Source organism: Pelobates fuscus, chromosome 5, assembly GCF_036172605.1.
Source record: "Pelobates fuscus isolate aPelFus1 chromosome 5, aPelFus1.pri, whole genome shotgun sequence".
NCBI lineage: Eukaryota > Metazoa > Chordata > Amphibia > Anura > Pelobatidae > Pelobates > Pelobates fuscus.
Window position 1 is genome coordinate 107,538,583 of NC_086321.1, and position 21,526 is coordinate 107,560,108.

General features: G+C 36.6%; 2 protein-coding genes across 2 annotated transcripts in view; both read left to right on the forward strand.

Moving 5' to 3' along the window:
• The window catches only part of SNCAIP (synuclein alpha interacting protein), a 219,318-nt gene that overhangs the window by 66,387 nt on the left and 131,405 nt on the right, over window positions 1-21,526 (forward strand). The window lies entirely within an intron of this gene.
• LOC134612027 (taste receptor type 2 member 1-like) lies at window positions 15,513-16,644 on the forward strand. The gene has a single exon (XM_063456411.1). The coding sequence runs from the start codon at window positions 15,637-15,639 to the stop codon at window positions 16,642-16,644; it is 1,008 nt and encodes a 335-aa protein (XP_063312481.1). The 5' UTR covers window positions 15,513-15,636.

Below are 21,526 nucleotides of genomic sequence, written 5' to 3' on the forward strand. Positions count from 1 at the left end.
CACTTCTTAAAATTAGATCATGTCACATTTCTGCAGTAAATTACACATAAAATAAAGATGCTGATCAATAATGAGGAAATTAGTGAAGCAGAACAAAGAAACAGAAACAGATGGCAGATTTTCGATTAGTACAATACTTCCAATTAACATCACGAAATAAACAGTTGAAAGGTGACTACCATCTGTTGTGTAGTTGCGTAGAGAATCAAGTTCATGGTGGTGAGCATATCTTAAATATATAGTTAGCCAAGTACAATAAAATAATGTAATCAGTCAGAAGAAAGTTTATTTAGCAACAGCTAGGCCTCCATTATATTTAATAAATTAACTATCATTATTCTTTCAAACTTTGTTTAGCATCCTCTATTCCCCTTCACCACACTTCTTCAAAGAGTTTGACTCTAAACTCAGATGTTTAAAGAACACGCAAACAGTGGCATATATAGGGGCACAAGGGTTTCTATACAAAGCAAACATTAAGCCAAACCAGTTAACATCTTGATACTCTTTTATAGGAATAAGTAGCTTTCCAGTAAAGTGATCCGTGTACTATTGTCGAAATCCTGGAGATTTGTGTTTTAGATTATATCATTTTTTGCTTTTTTCGTACGTTTGCATTGACAGTGTTATCAGCTATTGTGAATTGTCAGAAATTCTAAATTAATTCAATTGAATTTCACATTTTAGATAAAAGAAGCCCCACCGTAATTGGTGGTTGATGTTGAGATTTTTTTTTTTACCAATTTGTCTGTTTTGGCCTAAAATTGGAAATTCATTTCAAGTGTTTGACAATTTATATTTTAATTATAATCCCATTGTACAGCGCTATGGAATCTGATGGCGCTATATAAATAATAAAATAATAATACAAATAATAATAAATACCCCCTTATTCAGAGTACCTAAATTGTAAACCTGTGTGGTTATTCTCAATTCCTAACCTATTCATGTTTTGGTCTTGAAGGACTGTTTGAAGAGTAGTGGAATAGCAGATTTAATACAAAAAGGTAACATGAAAAGGTACCATTTTGCTGACAATATAATCAAAGCTAAGTAAAATCTCTGTAATTCACACATTTGTTTTAGCATAATGTAACTACTACAACTGAAATTCACAAATTATTAAAGAAATCGCTACACATCTGCTACCACTGATTCTTAGTCCATGCTTGCAAGTTACTTTTGGATTCTTTTTTTGCTAACTTTGCTATTGTAAGCGAGTTTTTGCAATAAGCTCATCATAGAAACCAATATTTAAATGGTGATGTAAACTTTGAAATCTATTTCAAAGTTTGATTTAAAAAAATCGATATATATATATTGAATGGACCACACAGCATCTTCTATAAAGCATATGTTGAAGAGTACCAAATGTATTACAGTGCAATGTCTCACCAAAATGTGCTTTCCATAGAGCATAATGCAGAGACGTACAGACTTCTAAGAGACACTTTTAAGTGTAAAATCTTGGAAAACCTTAAACGCTTGACCACAATGAGGTATAGATTCCCACTCCTAAGTACTTGTTTCCCCACCACTGCTGATGGTCCTACTTTAGGGTTCTAACGGTCTTAGACCACAAGTCTTTTAATCATCAAAGACCACATGAGGAAAACTTTGGTTTTCTTGATGTTCCTTCGAAGATATGATTGTAAATATTTTTTTACATCTGAAGTTTTTTTAAACAAAATGTTGGCTCAAACCTGGTCGAAATGTATACTAACGCTTCATTTGTTTACCTCTAGAGCCCTGAATTTCTAGCATTCAGATGTGTAAAAAAACACAGTAAGACAAGAAGTTTTCCAATGAATTGTTTAATTACAAGCATTATGCCTTCACAGACAGTTGCACATTGACACTGAAAATACAATGAGATATGCTAGGCTACCATTGTTACCATTCAACAAATAGATATGGAAAGATACCCTTGTCTATCTTGACAAGGGCAGGGGAAGCAGACTGGTAGCTACATTGTGCATTTTCTCTCACCTTACTACTTATATGATGAGAAGATAGAACAGAGCCTGGGAGTTTCTTCTGCTTTACAGAATGCCGTATGGTCCTCTCCACATTATTAACCATACAGCTTAGAAGGTGGTGTAAGACACATCGGGGATCCAAATGGCCACCTACACCATAGCATCAAATTGTACGCTATGGGTGTAATCTCTTCTCTAGGTTAGAATTTAATTTAGAGGGTGCCTGCTTGTTTTAGCTCGTTCAGTGCTGCCAGCTGGCTGGTCTTTCCTTCTTTTTTTCTAGAAACACACATGGAGTTTTTTTTTTCAGTACAGATTATACTCAAACATATGCAGCCTTTAGAATAGTATTTTGTTCAATCAAGCAGACCCATTTTTCATAAGGTATGTGTATATTTTGCAAGACATGCATGACAAGCAATATAAGGTCTTGCCGCATATGTATGTATAGATCAGCCAAATTGGAGGAAAAAAACAGACTATTTTTACATTTTGGTCTTTGTGCGTATTGCAATATTTTTTTTGGAAGAGAACAAATGAGTAAACCAAAGGTGTGCAGCTGCTTTGTAAGTAAGCCCCAGAGACTTTGAACTGTATTTAGTAATTCATACAGTATTTTAGGAATAAGTCCACCGAAGTATTTATTCTCAACATCTGGTTGAACTTTAGAGGGAAAAGACATTTGTGCTGTAAACTCCGCTCCATTTTAGAGGTCAGAAAAACAAACACTGTCACAAAACCATTATAATTTTAAATGCATTCCTTCCAAATTTCCTAGACTGATGTTGAGATTTTGTTAGGGGGAGTACCATTAAGGTAGCAGTTGTTAACCTTGGGTTTTGTCCATGTAGCTTGGGATGGGGATGTATTCTTGTAGCTCATGTGATAGTTTTGAGTCTTGGCCTTGGCAAGTTTATAACATGGTTATTAAGTACAGTGAGAATTGTCACGAGTACGAAGTGAATTTCAAATTTAAGGCCAAAATTACTGCATGCTAGCTACACTTTTAGTTTAGCTATTGTGGACTAAAATTTGAAATTTGTTTTGAATTCACAACAATTCTCACTGTAGTGAAAAACCCTGAAAGTGTTTGAAAAACTGGGACAGAGCAGGTAAAAGGCTCATTGCTCCTACTCCCCCCATGGTCGACCCTGGATGGATATATCATTAGCTAAGATGCAATTTTTCCAAATTCTTTATATCATCACGAGCTGTTTATTTTTAAAATAGTTTGAAGCAGATAGAGCCTGACTCATGTCCTCATGTCATCATGTCCTTTGCAACCTGGTGTGATAAGCACCTTTATATGTCAACTCTGTAGGAATGTTGGCCCCTGAAGTGGATATTATGTATCATTCTTATCAAAAGTAATGATATTTCTATTCCAAAATTATTTGGGTTTATAATTTAGTTGAGATTGTTTTTGTTTATTTATTTGATTGGAATTTTATTCATTCTCCTTTTGATTTCCATTATTATTGCATTTTTATATAATTTGTTTTTATGGTATGAAGCATGGATGGCACCAGAATAAAACAGCAGGAAATCACAATGAAATAAATCAGTCTAAAGCTTGTGTGCTTGTAAAAGTACAGCAAATGTTCTTTCAATACATTAAACATCATATTAGTTGCTAATTTATTTCTGATTTTCAAATGCCTCTGAATGTAGCGTAGGGTTTTGGTTTGCTTTTTTGCAGCTGGTTCACTCACGCTATGAGTTATAATACCTCGAAACCTATAAAACATATAGTAAAACATGCACATGTGCTGCACTTTCCCTCAGTCTTCCCAACAACACTGGATGACAAAGCCAGTCTTCATCAAATGAAAAATAAATGATAATGGAGGAGAATAGACAGTTAGAGGAGGAGACTATATTTAAAAGAAGAAAAACTACCACAACAAGAGGACATAGTCTTAAATTAGAGGGTCAAAGGTTTAAAAATAATATCAGGAAGTATTACTAGTAGTGGATGCATGGAATAGCCTTCCAGCTGAAGTGGTAGAGGTTAACACAGTAAAGGAGTTTAAGCATGCGTGGGATATGCATAAGGCTATCCTAACTATAAGATAAGGCCAGGGACTAATGAAAGTATTTAGAAAATTGGGCAGAGTAGATGGGCCGAATGGTTCTTATCTGCCGTCACATTCTATTTTTCTATGTTTCTATATTTCAATGTTAGACTATTGTGAAATAGATTTTTGCTTTTTTTTCTGAGGTCTGAAAATTCTTTTTAGCTGTATACATATATTGAGGTACTTAATCGCTTGCTGTGTAATCCAAATGATACATGCCTAATGCACAGCTAGAGTTGACTGGGTCTGGGCCTAGAATGCAATAAATTGGCTACAGACCCTGAAACCTGTGATTAAGGTCATGTATTCTAATCCTCTGATTATACAAAATGAAGGATTCTGAACTTTTGAATAAGAATCCAGGTGCTCCAGGCTCAGGGCTTGGTCTGGTCACTGTGTAATCTCTACAGGGGTTCAAGTAAAAAAACTGAAACAAAATTATTCATTATATCTTGTAGTCTTGAGAAATCCTGGCAACTTTTTGTCAGACACCTCAAATTTAGCTGAAAAATATTTGTACAAACAAAAAGAAATGTGCAATTAACCTCAATTATGCTGAGAAATGGCCTCTTTCTTTTATTCTCATTAAGTGCGTGTGGTGTACACATGATATAAATCGCAACCTTAGCCACAGCTTGTGAAGTCAATAAAGTACAGCACACTCAGATCACATTTTCCATCTCAGCCTACTGCCAGGATGTGTATCCAAGTCACAGCCAATTAGATTACGTGGAAATGTACTGCTTTGTAGCAGGTACATCTTTTAATATGCACAATCTATTTTATAATTAATTGCATTGGAGTTTTATATTGCATTCGTTTGGAAATTCAATTAAAAGAACCTTTTCAGCGCTATTGAATTTCCTAGATAACGTCAGCACTGACTCCTGCCTGTAAGCAAGCATGTGTGTGACTGCGAATTATCGTATCTACACAACGTGGGAATTGCTACTCCTTTCTACCTGTTTGTAGGTTGAAAACATTTTATTAAGGCAAACTGTCACTTCCCAGGATTTTTATTACTATGCTTAAATATCTTTTATAATTAAAAATTGGGTATTTGTGAGGGATGAAAAATAATAATTATTTAAATAATCATTGTTATAGAATTTTCTGTAATTAGAAACGTGGCCTTTGTACATATCAGTCAACAGAGAGATCTCCCTACAGCCCTCTTCATATATAACCAGAGAAAAATAGTCAGTGGGCAGGAGAGAAAATGCTAAGTGGAGGGCATGAAACATATATTTAATGGGCTGGCTACTCAGCAGTCCCAATTTCGAGGTCCTGTCCTGCTGTCTGGACTTAGTTCACTGGTGTACCGCATCCAGGTCCTCAGGCAGCACAGCGCCAAAGCATCATTAGACGTGCTGTGCATGGAAACTAGGACCTTGCCGTGAGTGCTTCAGTAGCGCTCTCTGCAGACCTGCAGGTAGGGGGCTGGCCAGACAGGCTTCTTCAGAGGGTGGGCCTGCCTCTTTTTCCAGGTAGGACTGCCCCTTTAACAAGTGGGAACAATTATCTAAGCATCGCTCTGACATTTGTAAGGGAAATATTGACAAATCAGTCCCTGCACATTTTTTGGAACACAAACACACAATTTCTCATTTAAAATGGCAAATTATTTGCTCTGTCACCATACAAACTAGAGATCAAGACAGGCAAACACTCTTACAAAAAGTGAGGCTTTCTGGATCCATACCTTGGATTCCTTGGAGCCCAAAGGTTTGAACAGGAATTGTGATGTGTCTCTTTTCTTATGGTAGCTGACTCTGGCCTGGTCATTTATACAACATGAAGGATTCTGATCTTTTGAATAAAAATCCAGGTGCTCCAGGCTCAGAGCTTGGCCTGGTCACTGTGCGATCTCTACAGCGGTTCTACAGGGGCACAAACACACAATTTCTCAGTTAAAATTGCAAATTATTGGCTCTGTCACCATACAAACTAAAAAAAGTGAGGCTTTCTGGATCCATACCTTGGATTCCTTGGAGCCCAAACAGTTGAACAGGAATTTTGATGTGTCTCTTTTCTTATGATAAACTCAGTATATTTTCCACACCATTTTGTTTCATTTTATGTATTTATGTCTTTCTGCATGTGGTGAGGCTTGATAAAGATCCTGGGTTTGGGTGGAAATGTTGGAAGTGTTGGAAGTGTTGCAGCTCATTATTGTTTTTTATACTGTTTACGAGGTAATTGGAAGGAGACATTGGAGATTTGCACCCAAATTTTGAGTGAAGTGCTGGCCCTCCCTATTTGCTTTGTCCTTTTACAAATGGGTCTACCCATTATGGGCATCACCAATGGCTCAAGTCAAGGACTGCCCACTCATCCAGATCTTATACCTACTGTCTTTGGGGGATATGAATGACTTCCTCTCTCAGGACTGCCCAGAATATCCACATCTTATACCTACTGTCTTTGGGGGATATGAATGGAGACGTTTATCCAAGTGTACCAGACAGTTTTGTCTATAAGCACAATTAATTAATCTTTGACAAGAGTTTTTTATTTGCTGCATCTTTTGATCCCTAGCTCTCATTTTTGAATGTCCACAATTTTTTGGCAAAGCAAGTTATCAAGTTAATGAGTTATCTGCCATAAAAGTGTTCTGTTTCAGTTTTCCTGTTTTTTTTGGTCACTCTACATGTAGCTGTCTTTTTTAAAATGTGTATTTCAGAAATATATATTGGGAAAAATGTCAGAATTTATTAATGAAAAACAGACCATTTTATTAAATACAAATAGAATAGAGATAAAAAAATAAACACTTTCACAAGTCTCCCCCAATGTTTCTCTTTCTCCACTCCAATTTGTGCTCTGGCTGTGGTTGGACTGAATATGATTGTGGCGTCAATTGTTATAGTTATATTTTGCCTTGATTAGGTGTTATTAAAAAAAAAATGAATAAAAAAATCTATGAGCTTTGAAGTTGCTGTTCAATGAATGAGTGAATGCGCTGGATCTTGTGTATTGTATGAATTCAGAATCAGAAATGCTTCGGACTTGAGAAAGGGAGGTTCTCCCGAAAGCTTGTCATTAAAAAAAATCTTAGTCCAATAAAAAAGGTATTACAAGATACAAATTGTATCTGTTCTTTACATCTACATCACAGGACTAATACAGCTACAATCTCTCTCTCTCTCTCTCTCTCTATATATATATATATATTTGTTTTTTTAAACATGTAGTTAATTTTGTTAAGTTAAGAGTAATGTTTGTGCATGTGCTATACTCCTATGCCACAGACATTTCCCACCAGCAACGTATAACAGAAAAACATGGATATTGCCAAGCTGTATGGTGTGCTGCCTGTGCTCATTGTCAATTTGTATAAACTAATGGTACACATAAATAAAATACAAGTATTCAAAATAAAACACAGGCAAACAAAAAAAAAACATAGTAAGTTAAACAAACTCTAACAACAGGCAGGCACGGCTCAACCACATACCACCTCTCTGTGGGTCAACGCCTGTTGGTTGCCCCTCTGGTGGTTTGCTCCCCATACACAGAACTTTGGAAGGGATGTTGATTATATAATGCTGGAGTCAACCTAAGAAGGACGCCATATGTACCCATTTGAGACGTTGTGTAATCCTGCCATATCTCTCATGAATTCAAACCCTATTATCATTAACCCCATGCACCCCTTGCATCAATGGGGGGTGGGGGTAAATGTAGGTGATTTCCAGGCCCTAACAATGCACCATAGTGTCAATACTTGGATGTGAAGAAGAGATTATTTAGATCACTAGGCAGCGTTTTAAGAGAAATAAATAGCAGAAAATACTCAGGAATTTATTGTACCTGTATCTCTCCTACTGATTGCAGCAAAATGGTTATCTCTTCATATAAGGTGGTTTCGTGCTAGTGTCAGTCTGGGTGGTTAGAGCTAAATAACAGAGAGATCTCTTTTATAATAATTAATTAAAGGATCACTGTAGGGTCAGGAACACAAACATGTATTCCTGACCCTATAGTGTTAACACCACCATCTACCCCTCCCCCCCCCCCCCCCCGGGCCCCTTATACCTCCATAAATAAAGTAAAAATCTTACTGTATTCAAGCCAGAAGCTGTAAATCTGCATGCTGTTAGACTCAGAAAAATAAGCAGTATGCTGACATGTGGTAGCCTGATCCAATCACAATGCTTCCCCATAGGATTGGCTGAGACTGACAAAGAGGCAGATCAGGGGCAGAGCCAGCATGATTCAAACACAGCCCTGGCCAATCAGCATCTCTTCATAGAGATGAATTGAATCAATGAATCTCTATGAGGAAAGTTCAGTGTCTGCATGCAGAGGGAGGAGATACTGAATCACAGGATGCTGTGCACAGTGCTGCCCTGTGCTCTGCTGACAGCAAATCTGAGTGGATGGAGGCATATAATGCCTCCATCAACTCGGAAGTCCCTCTGGTGGCAGTCTGAGTGACTGCAACTGGAGGTGTTCCTAGCTTTCAATGTAAACTCTGTATATATATAGTTCTCACCTGAGCAACCTCATTAAACTGAAGTTGTTCAGGTGACTATAGTGTCCCTTTAAGAAATTAAATGACAAAAGGTTTAACACAAATCATGTTGTTTTATTCAATGTTTTTTTCAGTTTCCAAGTGATGGTTGTTCTTTAATGTTTGATGTGCAAGTTGTAGAGCATATTAATATATATATTAATAATAATTCTGTCTCTGCTTAAAATAGAAACATAAAAAAACAAAAATAAAAATTTTATTCAATATATAATTTCTGCACGTCTTTTAGGTTAACCCAGACCACTGTTGGGCTAGCCCACACACATTTTTTGTTTCCAGCATCACCCATCCTTCCAGCATACCACCAACAATCCCAGACCCAGTGGGTTTTCGTGCAGTGCTACTTGTCAAACTTAACGCATGCATGCCTGACTGACATATCCTATTACTTACTGGGCACTCCTGTCATTTACACAAATGCTCATTATATCACTGGATCACATCTTTTTACAGTTATGATTTCTCCTACCAGATGTTGGAAAGTGTGCCTTCCACCATATGGTAACGGGAGATCCGCTGCCCACTGAACTGATAGTGATTCCACATAATGGCAGTCTGTGGTAGGTTCCTGTGTTAGTTCAGTGTTCTGTTTTAAAACGTAATTATGCAGATACAGCCATCCAGTCTAAAATATTGTTTTGATGTATCCTTAATCTTAAAGCAGCTTTGTTACCGTCTGGGGTGTTTGCATTTGCTGACAGCATTCTGGCCAAATGGTGCACGGGTTGGCGAATTACCCGAACTTGACCCTTGCAGCTGCCGCCATGCTCTTCCTGCTGGCTTTGAGCTGCCAGGAGGCCACACCAGCGTTGTATTGTCGCACATGCACGAGGTCTATGGAGGATTCCATGAGTTTATCTTTTTGAAATACTCATTTTGGAGGTTAGTGACAGTGTTGCTTTGACATTGCTATATTAAGAAGCTAGACAGTGATATACTAAAGAGTGTTTTTCAGACTTTTGCTTTAGCTATTTTCATATATAGTAAGGTTGCACTTCTTTTTTGATTGCCAAAAATAAAACATACATCATGGAAGACCTATTCCATCATCTGTTATAGTTTTTTTTTTCATTTCCATTCTCCATTGCCAGCACAGAAATCAATACAACATCCAGGAATTAACAAGATTGATTGAAGTGTCCCTTTAATATCTATGTAAGCACGAGTGAACATAAAATAATGTCAAACCAAGTTAAATCTGCTCAAAGTAAATCAATACTTCATGCAGAGAAAACCTTAGTAAGATGTGCTATCAGTAGTGCATTCAGTTTGCTTTGTAACTTTCATGTCCATAGAAACACAACAAACAGAAATTATTATTATTATTATTATTATTATTATTATTATTGCGATTTATATAGCGCCAACAGATTCTGTAGTGCTTTACAATATTATTAGAGGGGGGATTTAACTATAAATAAGACAATTACAAGAAAACTTACAGAAACAAAGGGTTGAAGAGGACCCTGCTCAAACGAGCTTACAGTCTATGGAAATACAATGTAAATACAATTAATAAAACACTGCTTTTGTTAAAAGTAATCATTACTGGCATAGTAAAAAATGACAGAAAAAAATAACAGATAACATATGTGTTGCAGTGCTGAGGCCAGGTTTTCTCTGCAGCTTGATTCTCCTCCAGTGATGTCATTCTATGCGTGTTGACAATAAACTAATAAATGCACAGAATTGACATTAGGGGACTCTGAACTCTTGTTCCAGGCTGCCTAATGGCCGTACAGGAGGGGAATAAACACCTATGGCAGATAAATGTTTTAACGCCTCCCAGAGTAACCTCTACCTTGTTCTCTCCTAAAGTGCAGCACTTTACTCTCTCATCCAGCTCTGCTTCACTCCCACCTTATTTGATTGCTATTTCCTGTCCTAATGTGTTTTATACCCCACCTCCTATAGACTGTAAGCTCGTTTGAGCAGAGTCCTCTTCAACCTATCGTTCCTGTAAGATTTCTTGTAATACTCCTATTTATAGTTAAATCCCCCTTCTCATAATATTGTAAAGTGCTGCAGAATCTGATGGCGCTATATAAATGTCAATAATAATAATAATAACTCTTTATTATCAAACTGAAAGACTGCACTTACAAACTTTGAGCACCATAACCAAGTCAAATGGTTGAAGTGGTCACGGAGCTTGGAGCATCCTCTCAAGTGAGACAAATGTAGTTAACCAGATGGCTTGACAATAATGTTTGACGGCTGTTTAGAGTCAGTACGCTACTTGTAGACAACAATGATAATGGATACTTTAATACGATTTTATAATTATCATAGTCTTCATTTTGAGTTTGAAATACCATATGGCTAAAACCTGTTGACATTGCTGCCTGTTTTCTAATGTTTGATCTTGTGACCGCCATAGATTTTTAGTTTCCATCCTGTTTGTAAATAGACAGTACAAGATTAAAAGAAAGCAAATAGGAAAACAGGTCACATTGTATCAGGTTATTTTTTTTAACGTGGGAGAGCTGGGATAAGAATCACCAGTTGACTGTCATTGTCTACTGATTAAAAGTCCTGCCATGGCTTATTCAGTCTCAAGAAATACTCTTAAAAATGACTTGTATGAACTGTTGAACTTTTAAAAGAAAAATAGCTCTGAATAAATATTAGAGGGGATAAAATGATCCACCACTTGGAACTTGCACTTTCAATAACATAAATCAGACGTGTCATGGACTGCAAGCCCAATGAAAAATAGAAAAAAAAGGGGAAAAATAGATGATTTTTTTTTCTCTTTGTTCTTTTCCTGACCTGAAAACCTCTGTGAGTAATTATAATTATCATTTTCAGGAAATGTCAGTTGACGTGAAAACCAGAAGCACATACGTCTGCCCGAATTCTCACGCTTCCATTATACACTTAGAATAAATCCACGGGAGATACATTGAATAGAACAGTTTCATTATTTTATTGCCTTATTTGATGTAGAAATGTTCTGATGCAATAATTTTCACCACATTAATTACTGGATATTGATGTGAACATTTTGCTCCAAAGTATCACATTTCGGGAATAAATTGCCCGTGAGTTTGAAAAGCAAATGTTTCGTGCAAGTCTCGGGGAGAAGGTTTATTTTACTAGCAGACAATGATATCCCTAAAATTCTCTATAAAGTCACATTTTAGTATTGGGTTTTCCTCAACGTTTTTATGACTAAAGTTCTTTTCATTTTGTAAATTCTTCCTAGGGAAGCATCAATAAAGCTTCTAATCTTTAAGTATATTCTACTAATGTATTTTTTATAGGGCACTCATCACATAAACATATATACATACTGTTTTAGAAAAAAACATCTTTATGACACGATGCAGACTTTATACATTTTTGTTTTTATATTCTTTATCCCACGCGCCCATCTCGTGACATCATTTAGTTGATGGAAGTTACGAAGTTGCATCTACTGATCACGACTGACAGGTTTATATTTTGTAATTTTAAACAGGATCGGTTGTTCAAATTCCCACTGTAACATTAATCAACTAGAGCTAACAAACTTACAGCTATGAATATTTGTTTTTCTAGTTTCATTGTACCAAATACTAAAAATATTAAATATGCCATTTGACATAGAAAAATATTCTAAGACCTTGCTTTGGCAGCTATATTTTTAGTAAAGTTAATGTTGCAACACAGAAACAACAGAACGGTTTACAGGTCATGCGTCTTCAACAGTGTAATCCAGCAATAATAAAGTGGTGTAAGGTTTTAAAGGAACATTACAAACACCATAACCACTGCTGCTCTAAAGGTTATAGTGGTAGGAGTGTCCAGGTGCGTAGTTATCCCAGGGTAAGTAGTGAAACTATATTAGCACATTTTGACAGCTTACTATGGCAGGAGAAGCTGGTTTTCACTGCTAAGCCAGGTTGATCCATCACAGTATCGGCTTGGCTCTCACCATGAATTCCCTACTTCCCTCATATTGATTCAAAGGAGTATAGTAGAAGAAGAAAAGAGAAATCACAGAGAAGAGATAAAAAAAAAGGACGAAGCAGCCAGCATATTGGTAATTCTATCAGAGATATTGAATTTCAGATATAAGGCCAAGAAGCTGAACTGGAAGAATAGCTAACTTAGAATTTTTTGTTCACATTGGCTATTTTGACCTTAATTTTGAAATTCACTTTGAATTCACTATTAATTGTCACTTCAGTGAATAACCCTATATAAGTCTGTTTGCACAATGGGATGTCTGGAAGTCATCTCCAATTTGCATCAAAAGCTGTCAGTGATATCCTTTCCATTCAAATTTCAGACATTTTTAAGCTAGCCTTTAGAAAGCTAAGTGTACGATAAATACGATAAATTTCACGATAAATAATTAGACATTGTTATTATTATATTGAAAGCAAGCAGTCGTACCCACACGAATACATTGTTGATTCTGAAAGTGAGTTTTTTTTCCCCTTTATGAATTTAAACTTGTTGAAAATCTTCAAATCCCCTCTTAAAGATGGTTTCACAGTGTAGTGAACAGTTCAGGTCAGAAAATGTCAATTTATACAAGGCCTATATTGAAGCCAGAAATTATTTTAAAATAGGGATAATATCAAAGGGATACTTTTTCCCAGGAATTATCGATTTTTAATTCATTAAATAAATTATAAATAAACAAAACTACAAAAAAATAAGATAGTCTCCTTACAAGTACTTTCTACCAGCTCTACTACCACAATTCCAATCAGGAATAGAGGGCCTCTAAAAGACCAGTCAGGGGCTTCAAATTCTGATGTGTGTGAATTATGATCCTATCCCATAAGCCAACTTCCAAAGACATTTTTGGTTCCTGTAAGGAAGACAAAATAATTGAAATGCTTAGAAATGTTCACAGGACAAAAATAAAGAGAAATTACATTTGTAAAAATATTACAATAATAAAAACAATTACATTTATGGCTGGAGTAAATTTGATCAACATTTTTATAGTTTTAACAGTTTTCCATAAATTAGCTTTAGAAGTTTTACTATGCCGGATACCTGCAGGAGATTGTATAGCACAGTAGGTTATGGCAGTTTTTGGTTCAGCAAATTCAATAGATTGTGAACACGTTTGAGCAGGACCCTATTCACCTCTTGTCTCTGTCAACACTTCTTTGTATGTCAATACTTGGTGTTTTATATGACCACATATATCTGGGATTCAATTTTGCTTAATCTGTTTATTTCAACTGAAGTGTCCTGGAAAGAGAATATATTTTTTTTAATAGGGACATAGAAGCATTTAAAATACTTAAAAAATATTTTTAGGGAAAAAAAGGATTCCTAAAAAATCTTTAAACTATGAATCTAGACACTAATTGCATGATACGAAACTCCTTAGAGTTTATATTTCAAAGTACAGTTCCTGAACCATTTGCAGCGTCTGGAGTCTGGAATATGCTATTATGAATGATTTGACGTCTGGCTTTCTCTCTTTTTCATTATTAATTTTGTTAACATAATTTAAATGATGACATTAATAAGGAGACTAAAATGAATAAAATGTATTTCTGGATCGTCGATAAGTTCCCCAATAATTCAATTTTATTGTAAAAGTAAAAAATATATATTTTCAATTAAATGTTAAAACTTGTAATTCTTGAAGAGCAGAAAAGCAAATTGTATTTTTTTTTTTATAGTGTCTACCGATGCTCTGTGGAGATAACGCAGGGTGTGTGTTTACAGGTATGGGTGATGAATCGATTGAATGGCACATCCAGAGATTGTCTAACTTTCCTGACAAGGGTGGGAAATGCTTTGCTAGTATTATAGTACTTTTACAAATAGGGCATGACCAGTTCTATTTGGTTTCTTTGAAAATAAAATAAGAACCCCCTTATATGGTCCTCATAAGTAACTGTGTAAAACAGAAACAGTTATGCTTGTGGCCTCATGAGATGACTCTGAGAAATCAGTCTAAACATTAAATGAAAACTCCAAGCACCATAGTTACAATGTGTAGGGGGCGGCATCAAATAAAAAATGTCAAAGTTCTCTGCACTTAGCCTCAGTTCTTCTTAGAGCAAGGGTCTGTGGGGCCTGTAGTTCAATTATCAGCTTTCTAATTTTGAATATTGTTAGCTGAGCTGTGATTCCCAGGAATCTTTGCTGTGCTTCACGATAACATGTTTAAATATATTATTGGAGAAACTGTGCATAAATGCAGTTACTGGCATAAAAGGAGCTTTTTAGAAACTAAGTAGGATTCAGCAAGCAGGGTTAAGATGCAGAATACTTCAAAAACATATTTTTCTTTATGTAAAACTATAGAAAATTGAGCTAAATACAGAAATATTAGCGAAATACTTTTGATTATTTTAACCAAAAGATATAAAATGCATAATAGTTGTGTTTGTATCTTGAGTGTGCTTCTAAGGTTGCCCACCCATGCAGTGGTATTTCAGTTATTCAGAGGAGAAAGACCAGGTCCTCTTGTTCTGGACCAATTCTGGAAATAAAAAATAATGCTTTCATTCTTAAATCTTGAATTTGGAATCCGTGCCTGTAACAAGTATATCCTTCAAATAGAAACACAAAAGTGACTTGTTTTGAGATGTATTACTCTGTAAATTAGTCCACTCTTCACGTAGGACTTGCACAAACTCATAGGAAGGTCTATAGAATGTGAGATGTGTACTAAGAAACCTTCAAAAATTATAAATATTCAATTACTGGTTTGCATTCATGTGTCTATTTGTTTTATAGTCCAGATTGTGTATTGCAGTAGAATTCCCATGAGCATTTGGTATATGCCGCCGTACCATGTTACCGTGTTTCTAGGTGATTTAATTACCAGGTATACATGTGTTTTTCTTTTCCACCATTTGGTCCCTTGATAATAGCACATTACCTCTATTACAACTGTGCATTATGCTCTTTCTCAGCACGCAGCATAATCCATTTTTTCTTTGGCTTCAAAGATGATTTTTTCTGTCTCCGCTTTTCACATCTTTTAACGTGCCCACAAATGGAGGTTTTGTTACATGCCACTTAACGCTTGAGAAGTGACAGAATACATTTGGAAGCTGCTGGGAAGATCAAAATGAAGCTTTCAGCAAACATCATTGAAATAATTGCCTGCTGTATCTTAATCTTTGTTAGCATAGTAGGAAATGCCATTTTGATTTATTGCACCTGGAGATGCATTACAAGACGCCTGCCAACATCCTTTGCTCTAATTTTCAGTCTTGCGATAATCCATCTGCTCAAAAACCTGGTAGTCAACACTATAAATATAGTATTCAGTGCTAGGATTTCTGCACAATCCACTAGTTGTAAAATTGGGTTGTTCACTGCGTCATTGACCACCACTCTGGAAATTTGGTTTACTCTTTACATGGCCATGTTCTACTGTGTAAAGCTCAATCGCGTGGTCCATCCATTGCGTGCATCTCCAAATGGAAAGTGGAGGAAACATCACCTGATTGCTGTGGTCACTCTTTGGATTGCTGGAATCGCAGTTTGTTGTCCATATCTGGTCTTTGGAGAGACTATAGAATCTCTAACTTTATCAAATTCTTCCTCTTCTTCCTACCTTCATCACAGTTTTCGCTATGAGCAATGCACAGTTGTGTTCAGAGACTCTCAGGTGGAATTGTACTATGATAAAATATTTATGGTCATTATAAATCTTCTTCCCCTGCTGATATTGGTCATGGTCAGTTTTCGCATAGTGCTCCTTTTTCGAGAGCAGAAAAAGGCTACTTATGGGAACATCTGGATTGGGCATGATGCCTCCGAGACAGAGGTTTTGAGAGCATCAAAACTAATAATAATTTTAATGCTTTTGGTCACACTACTTTGGATCTCCCATTTTGTTTTAGTTTGTCTTTTAAAAAATATTGTGTCCTGGTGTTTAACTCCAACAATACTCATTGTCCTGTGCTCTGGATATTCTAGTCTAAGTCCGTACTTACTTATGCTAATTAATTACAAAATGAGTTTGAAGATTAGATCCTTGAGTTCTTTCTGTTGTACGAATGCAAGAAAAACTCAGATATGCACGGGTCAAACAGTAGTGATTCCGGAAAGGCCTATATCTGAGGAGTGAAGAACAGTTTATTAAAAAAATACAGTTTCTGTTATATTAATGTAAAGACTAACTCTGACTGATCTCATGTGAATTAGAGTATTAACAAAAATAGCTATTGTAGTACATATTTTATCAAATGTTTTATAACTAAAGTGAGGAGCACAGCTTCAAACTAGTGTGCACTCAATACTCTTGGGTGGAGGGAACTGCTATTTCAGAGAAGGTCAGGTTTTTTTTCATTGTCGCTAGAACGCTGAGATGGCATTATTCTCCACTGATACATGCTTCCCATTGTGTATCTTTTGATATTAGTGTAAGATTTAAAGTAGTGTAGGGATTAATGGTTAGTGTCTGTTATCAGTATGAGCTAATTGTAGTGTTAGCATAGGGTAAGGGTTAATGTGCATTGATTTATGTTTGTATGAAGTGAATCTGCCGTGACATATTCACTTAAAGTTTAACACCTCTTTATTTGATTTCTGCATAACTCAGTAGGTCATTTACAATTAGTTGTGTGATGCATTTTTTTTTATTATTCTTAAAGAGACACTACAGGCTCCAAAACAACTTCAGCTTAATAAAGCAGTTTTGGTGTATAGATCATGCCTTTGCAGTCTCACTGGTGAATTATCTGCCATTTAGGAGTTAAAGGATCACTATAGTGTCAGGAAAACAAAGCGGTTTTCCTGACATTATAGTGCCCTGAGGGTGCCCCCACCCTCAGGGTCCCCCTCCCGTGGTGCTGAAGGGGTTAAAACCCCTTCAGCCACTTACCTTATTCCAGCGCCGGGCTCCCTTGGCGCTGGTGACCTCTCCTTCCCGTCCGACGTCAGCTCCCCCGCCCGACGTCAGCGGAGCCGAATGCGCATGCGCTGCAAGTGTCGCGCGCGCATTCAAAGTGTCCATAGTAAAGCATTTCTCAATGCTTTACTATGGATGCTCTGCGTGATGGAGGCGAAATTCGCCAACAGCGTCGCAGATGTGCCTCTAGTGGCTGTCCGGAAGACAGCCACTAGAGGCTGGCTTATCCCCTAATGTAAACATAGCAGTTTCTCTGAAACTGTTATGTTTACATGTGAAGGGTTAAAACCTGAGGGACCTGGCACCCAGACCACTTCATTGAGCTGAAGTGGTCTGGGTGACTATAGTGTCCCTTTAACCCCTTAAGGACCAAACTTCTGGAATAAAAGGGAATCATGACGTGTCACACACGTCATGTGTCCTTAAGGGGTTAAATCACTTTGTTTATGCAGCCCTAGCCACACTTTCCTGCAGCCTCCCTACACATTTCTTGTAAAGAGAGATCTAATGTTTATACTTCCTTTATTGTGCATTCTGTTTAATTCATTTCCAATTAAGATATGTCCTATCTCCTGTTAGCCATTGGAGCCGTGGCTACTGCTACATAAACAGAAAGAAAAGTGAGTTAACTCCAAAATGGCAGAGAACTAAGCTGTGAGGAATTATCTATAAACTCAAACTGCTTCAATAAGCCAAAGTTGTTTTGGTGCGTATAGTATCCTTTCAGTCATTTTTATTTTTTAATTCACATCTAGAGAGTACCATGCAAATCAACTTAGCATACAATATTGCGGTATACCATGCTCCTTTGCTGCATGCTCTCATACAGCAAATTATTCTTAACTCGCAATTATAGCTCTTTTATGTCATTTACTAGGATGTTTAAATGAAGTGACAGTTTTGCTTTAAGCAATTAATTTGTCATCAAGATAAATGAAATAGTACATTCTTTGCCCTTCTACCCCCCACCCCTTCCTACTCAGCTGGTCTTTTTGGCACACATGCTGGCTTCAATTCAAGCACATCTTCACCTTACTGGTGTGATGTGTTTCACTCGGTTTCTATATTTTTGAGACAAAGCCAGAGACACAATCACCAGAGGTATAAACTCAGCACATACAGTGCTTTCACTGTAATTCCAGGGAAAGAGAATTAAATAACTACTTCGATGGTTCTCCTACTCTAGGTTATCAATCAGTTCTCATAGCCCCTTAGCACAACATAGCACAGTATGCAATAAATAAGATTGACAGGTGAGGTTATGGACCATATTTTTATTTAGAATTATTTAATAAGCAAGGCATTTGCTAGAATTTCTGCTTGCACTATGTATTGATGATATGTTATGTTGTTTCGTTAGAGCATACATTAGTGTATGTGATAGCACAATTTAAAGAATCAAACACCAAAATAACATCTTTGTTTTGGGTATACAATTTATTAAGAACCACTTTTTCTGAATATCAGAATAGAATGTGGGTGTTCCATACAAAATCAATTTGAAAAGTCATTTTAATGAGGATTGTCAATGTATGTTACCTGAACAAACCTGGCCCTCTTATATTAAATATAGCACTCACTGAGTATTAGACATTTTTTTAGCTCTTCAGGGTAATTAAGTATGGAATACTGAGACTTTAAGCACAGAGTTGTGCTGATGGTTGATGACGTGGTCTGACAATGGTCCTTATATGGATTCTATAGTGCTAGGAATACACAGTTGTATTCCTAGCACTATCACTCTAGTGCCTCTAGTGGCTGTTTGATTGACAGGCACTAGAGGCAGTCTTTAACCCCTTAAGGACACATGACATGTGTGACATGTCATGATTCCCTTTTATTCCAGAAGTTTGGTCCTTAAGGGGTTAAACTGTAAGGTTATTATTGCAGTAAGTTTCTCAGAAACATTGCAGGTTTTAGGGGGCAAGGTCATTGCATCTAGACCACTTCAATGAGCTGAAGTGTTTTGGGTGCCTATAGTGTCCCTATACGACTGAACAAATAAATGTATTAAAAACAAATAAACAATTTAAATCCAATCAAAGGAATATTTTTTAAAGATAGTCTAAAATGTGAAAGCGACAGCTGCGTGTTCTCAGCCCATGAGCTAAGACCTGGACCTCTGGGCTTAGCTAAGACAGAGAGCTTCCGCCCTCCTAGCTGTAATGGAGAGGTGTCCGACAGTGCATCTCCCTCGAGGATTCAGTCAGTAGTGAGAGGCATGGACATACTTTAACTTCCTATCCCTTCCTCTCCCAACACACAGCGCACCCTTCTGGTCAGCGCAAGTATTCCAGAACATAATCACAGTCTATATAGAAAGATACTGGCATTTGTATTGTCGGTATTTTTGCAATATCGGCACAGTCCGGGGAGTCACAAATACTGACTGTGCCTGTCAAATACCGGCCAGGTGGCAACCCTAGGTCACTCTAAAATTATTAAAGTTAGAATGGGGAGTGTCAGGGCACTTCTGGCACTATAACCTCTACAGCGCACTGTAGAGGATATAGTGCTATGATGCTTGAAGTGTTGATGTAAACACTGTGTTTGTGTGTATATATGTGTGTACATAAAATATGTAAAAAAGAAAAAATGGAACCTTACATTTGAGGACTTGAGCACTACAAATGTTTTTCTTTGTAGTTCTTTTCTCATACTGCTGCTTGGTAGGTTAGGTCAATGGTCTCAAGTCCATGCAACCAATGGGAGAAGCAACTGTTGCCCTGCTTACCGGTATTGCTTTAGGAGAACACATGTGCCGACTCTTTGAACACTCTCTATAATGATATAAAATTGTAATAATCTGTATTTGTATGAGATAAGTAACACAACAACAAAAGCATAAGTAGAAAATTTCTATAGCGCTCCCTTGTTTCTGATATTCCAAGGAAGGTTTGGGGCCTACCAGGATTTTCTTTGCTACCTTGCCAGACGTTGCTGTGCGAGCTTTTGTACAGTAACATGCGCTCATTGTAAAAAGTCTATTTCTTTATGCTCAGAGAATGCTGTAGTTCTGTTCACTATTTTTATACTGCTAACTTGTTAAATATTAGCCTGGTGTCTGATTATTACCAAGGCACAAAAGGCATATAATATACAATAAAATGTTATTTTATTATTTGGCAAGTTGTCCCACGTTTCTTGGTGAACCCCTTGCTTCTGTCGTAGTCTGCTTGTTAGTCTTAATTGTCCAAGTGAAAACTGAATTATTTATAGTCTGTGGTACCTTTTATTTGACTCACATTAAAATTATTCACAGGCACAATGCAAGAAGGTTTGCAACCGCATAGTTTGTTTTTTGTAAAACTGTATGTGGTCTTAAATGGAGAACAGTTCTGCCCTGGCAGTGAATCGGCATGCGGCAGTATAACTCATAGCATGTGCATAAGAACCATTATAACTTCTGTAATGGTAACAGACAACTGGGGAACATTATAGAGACTTTTAATGTAGACAAGACCTTTGCTGGTTGGTGACCTGTGGGAAAATGACTTGAGAATTGCTTCTTCCAAATGAATCGTGCAAATGAAAATATCTCTGTATATCTCTACAGAATAAAACAACTTTTTCATGAAAAGTGTATGCGTTTTTGGCAAATAATCATCATGCCAAGAATTGGAGTCTAAGAAGAGGTAAGTGTGGAATTTACTCAGTAGCCGTCTGTCAGCACCATGCTGGTTACATATCCAACAGCTAAAAAAATATGGGTTGATGTTTCAGAAGATAGCTTTTGTTCAGAAAAGCTGTGCGTTTGCAAGTGAATTTCTATATTATTAATCCATTATCTACTCCTTCTTATTTATTTTACTTCTTCTTCTTTTTCCTCTCCTACTAATTCTTCTGTTTTCTTTTTTCCTTTTCTACATTCTTCTGATCTTTTTCTTTCATATTTATTCTTGCTTCTTTCTTTATTGTCCTTTGTTATACTTTCCTGCCTTTATTGTTTTTCTTCTTGTTTTTGTATTAGTACTTTTATACTTAATTTTCTATTTTCTATTTTCTTTGTTCCTTTTTTCTTTTTCTCAAAGCCATCCAACTCACACTTCCCAATGGACATGCCCCTTCGTCATAAGTCCTGGGAATTGTATCGTTGGTA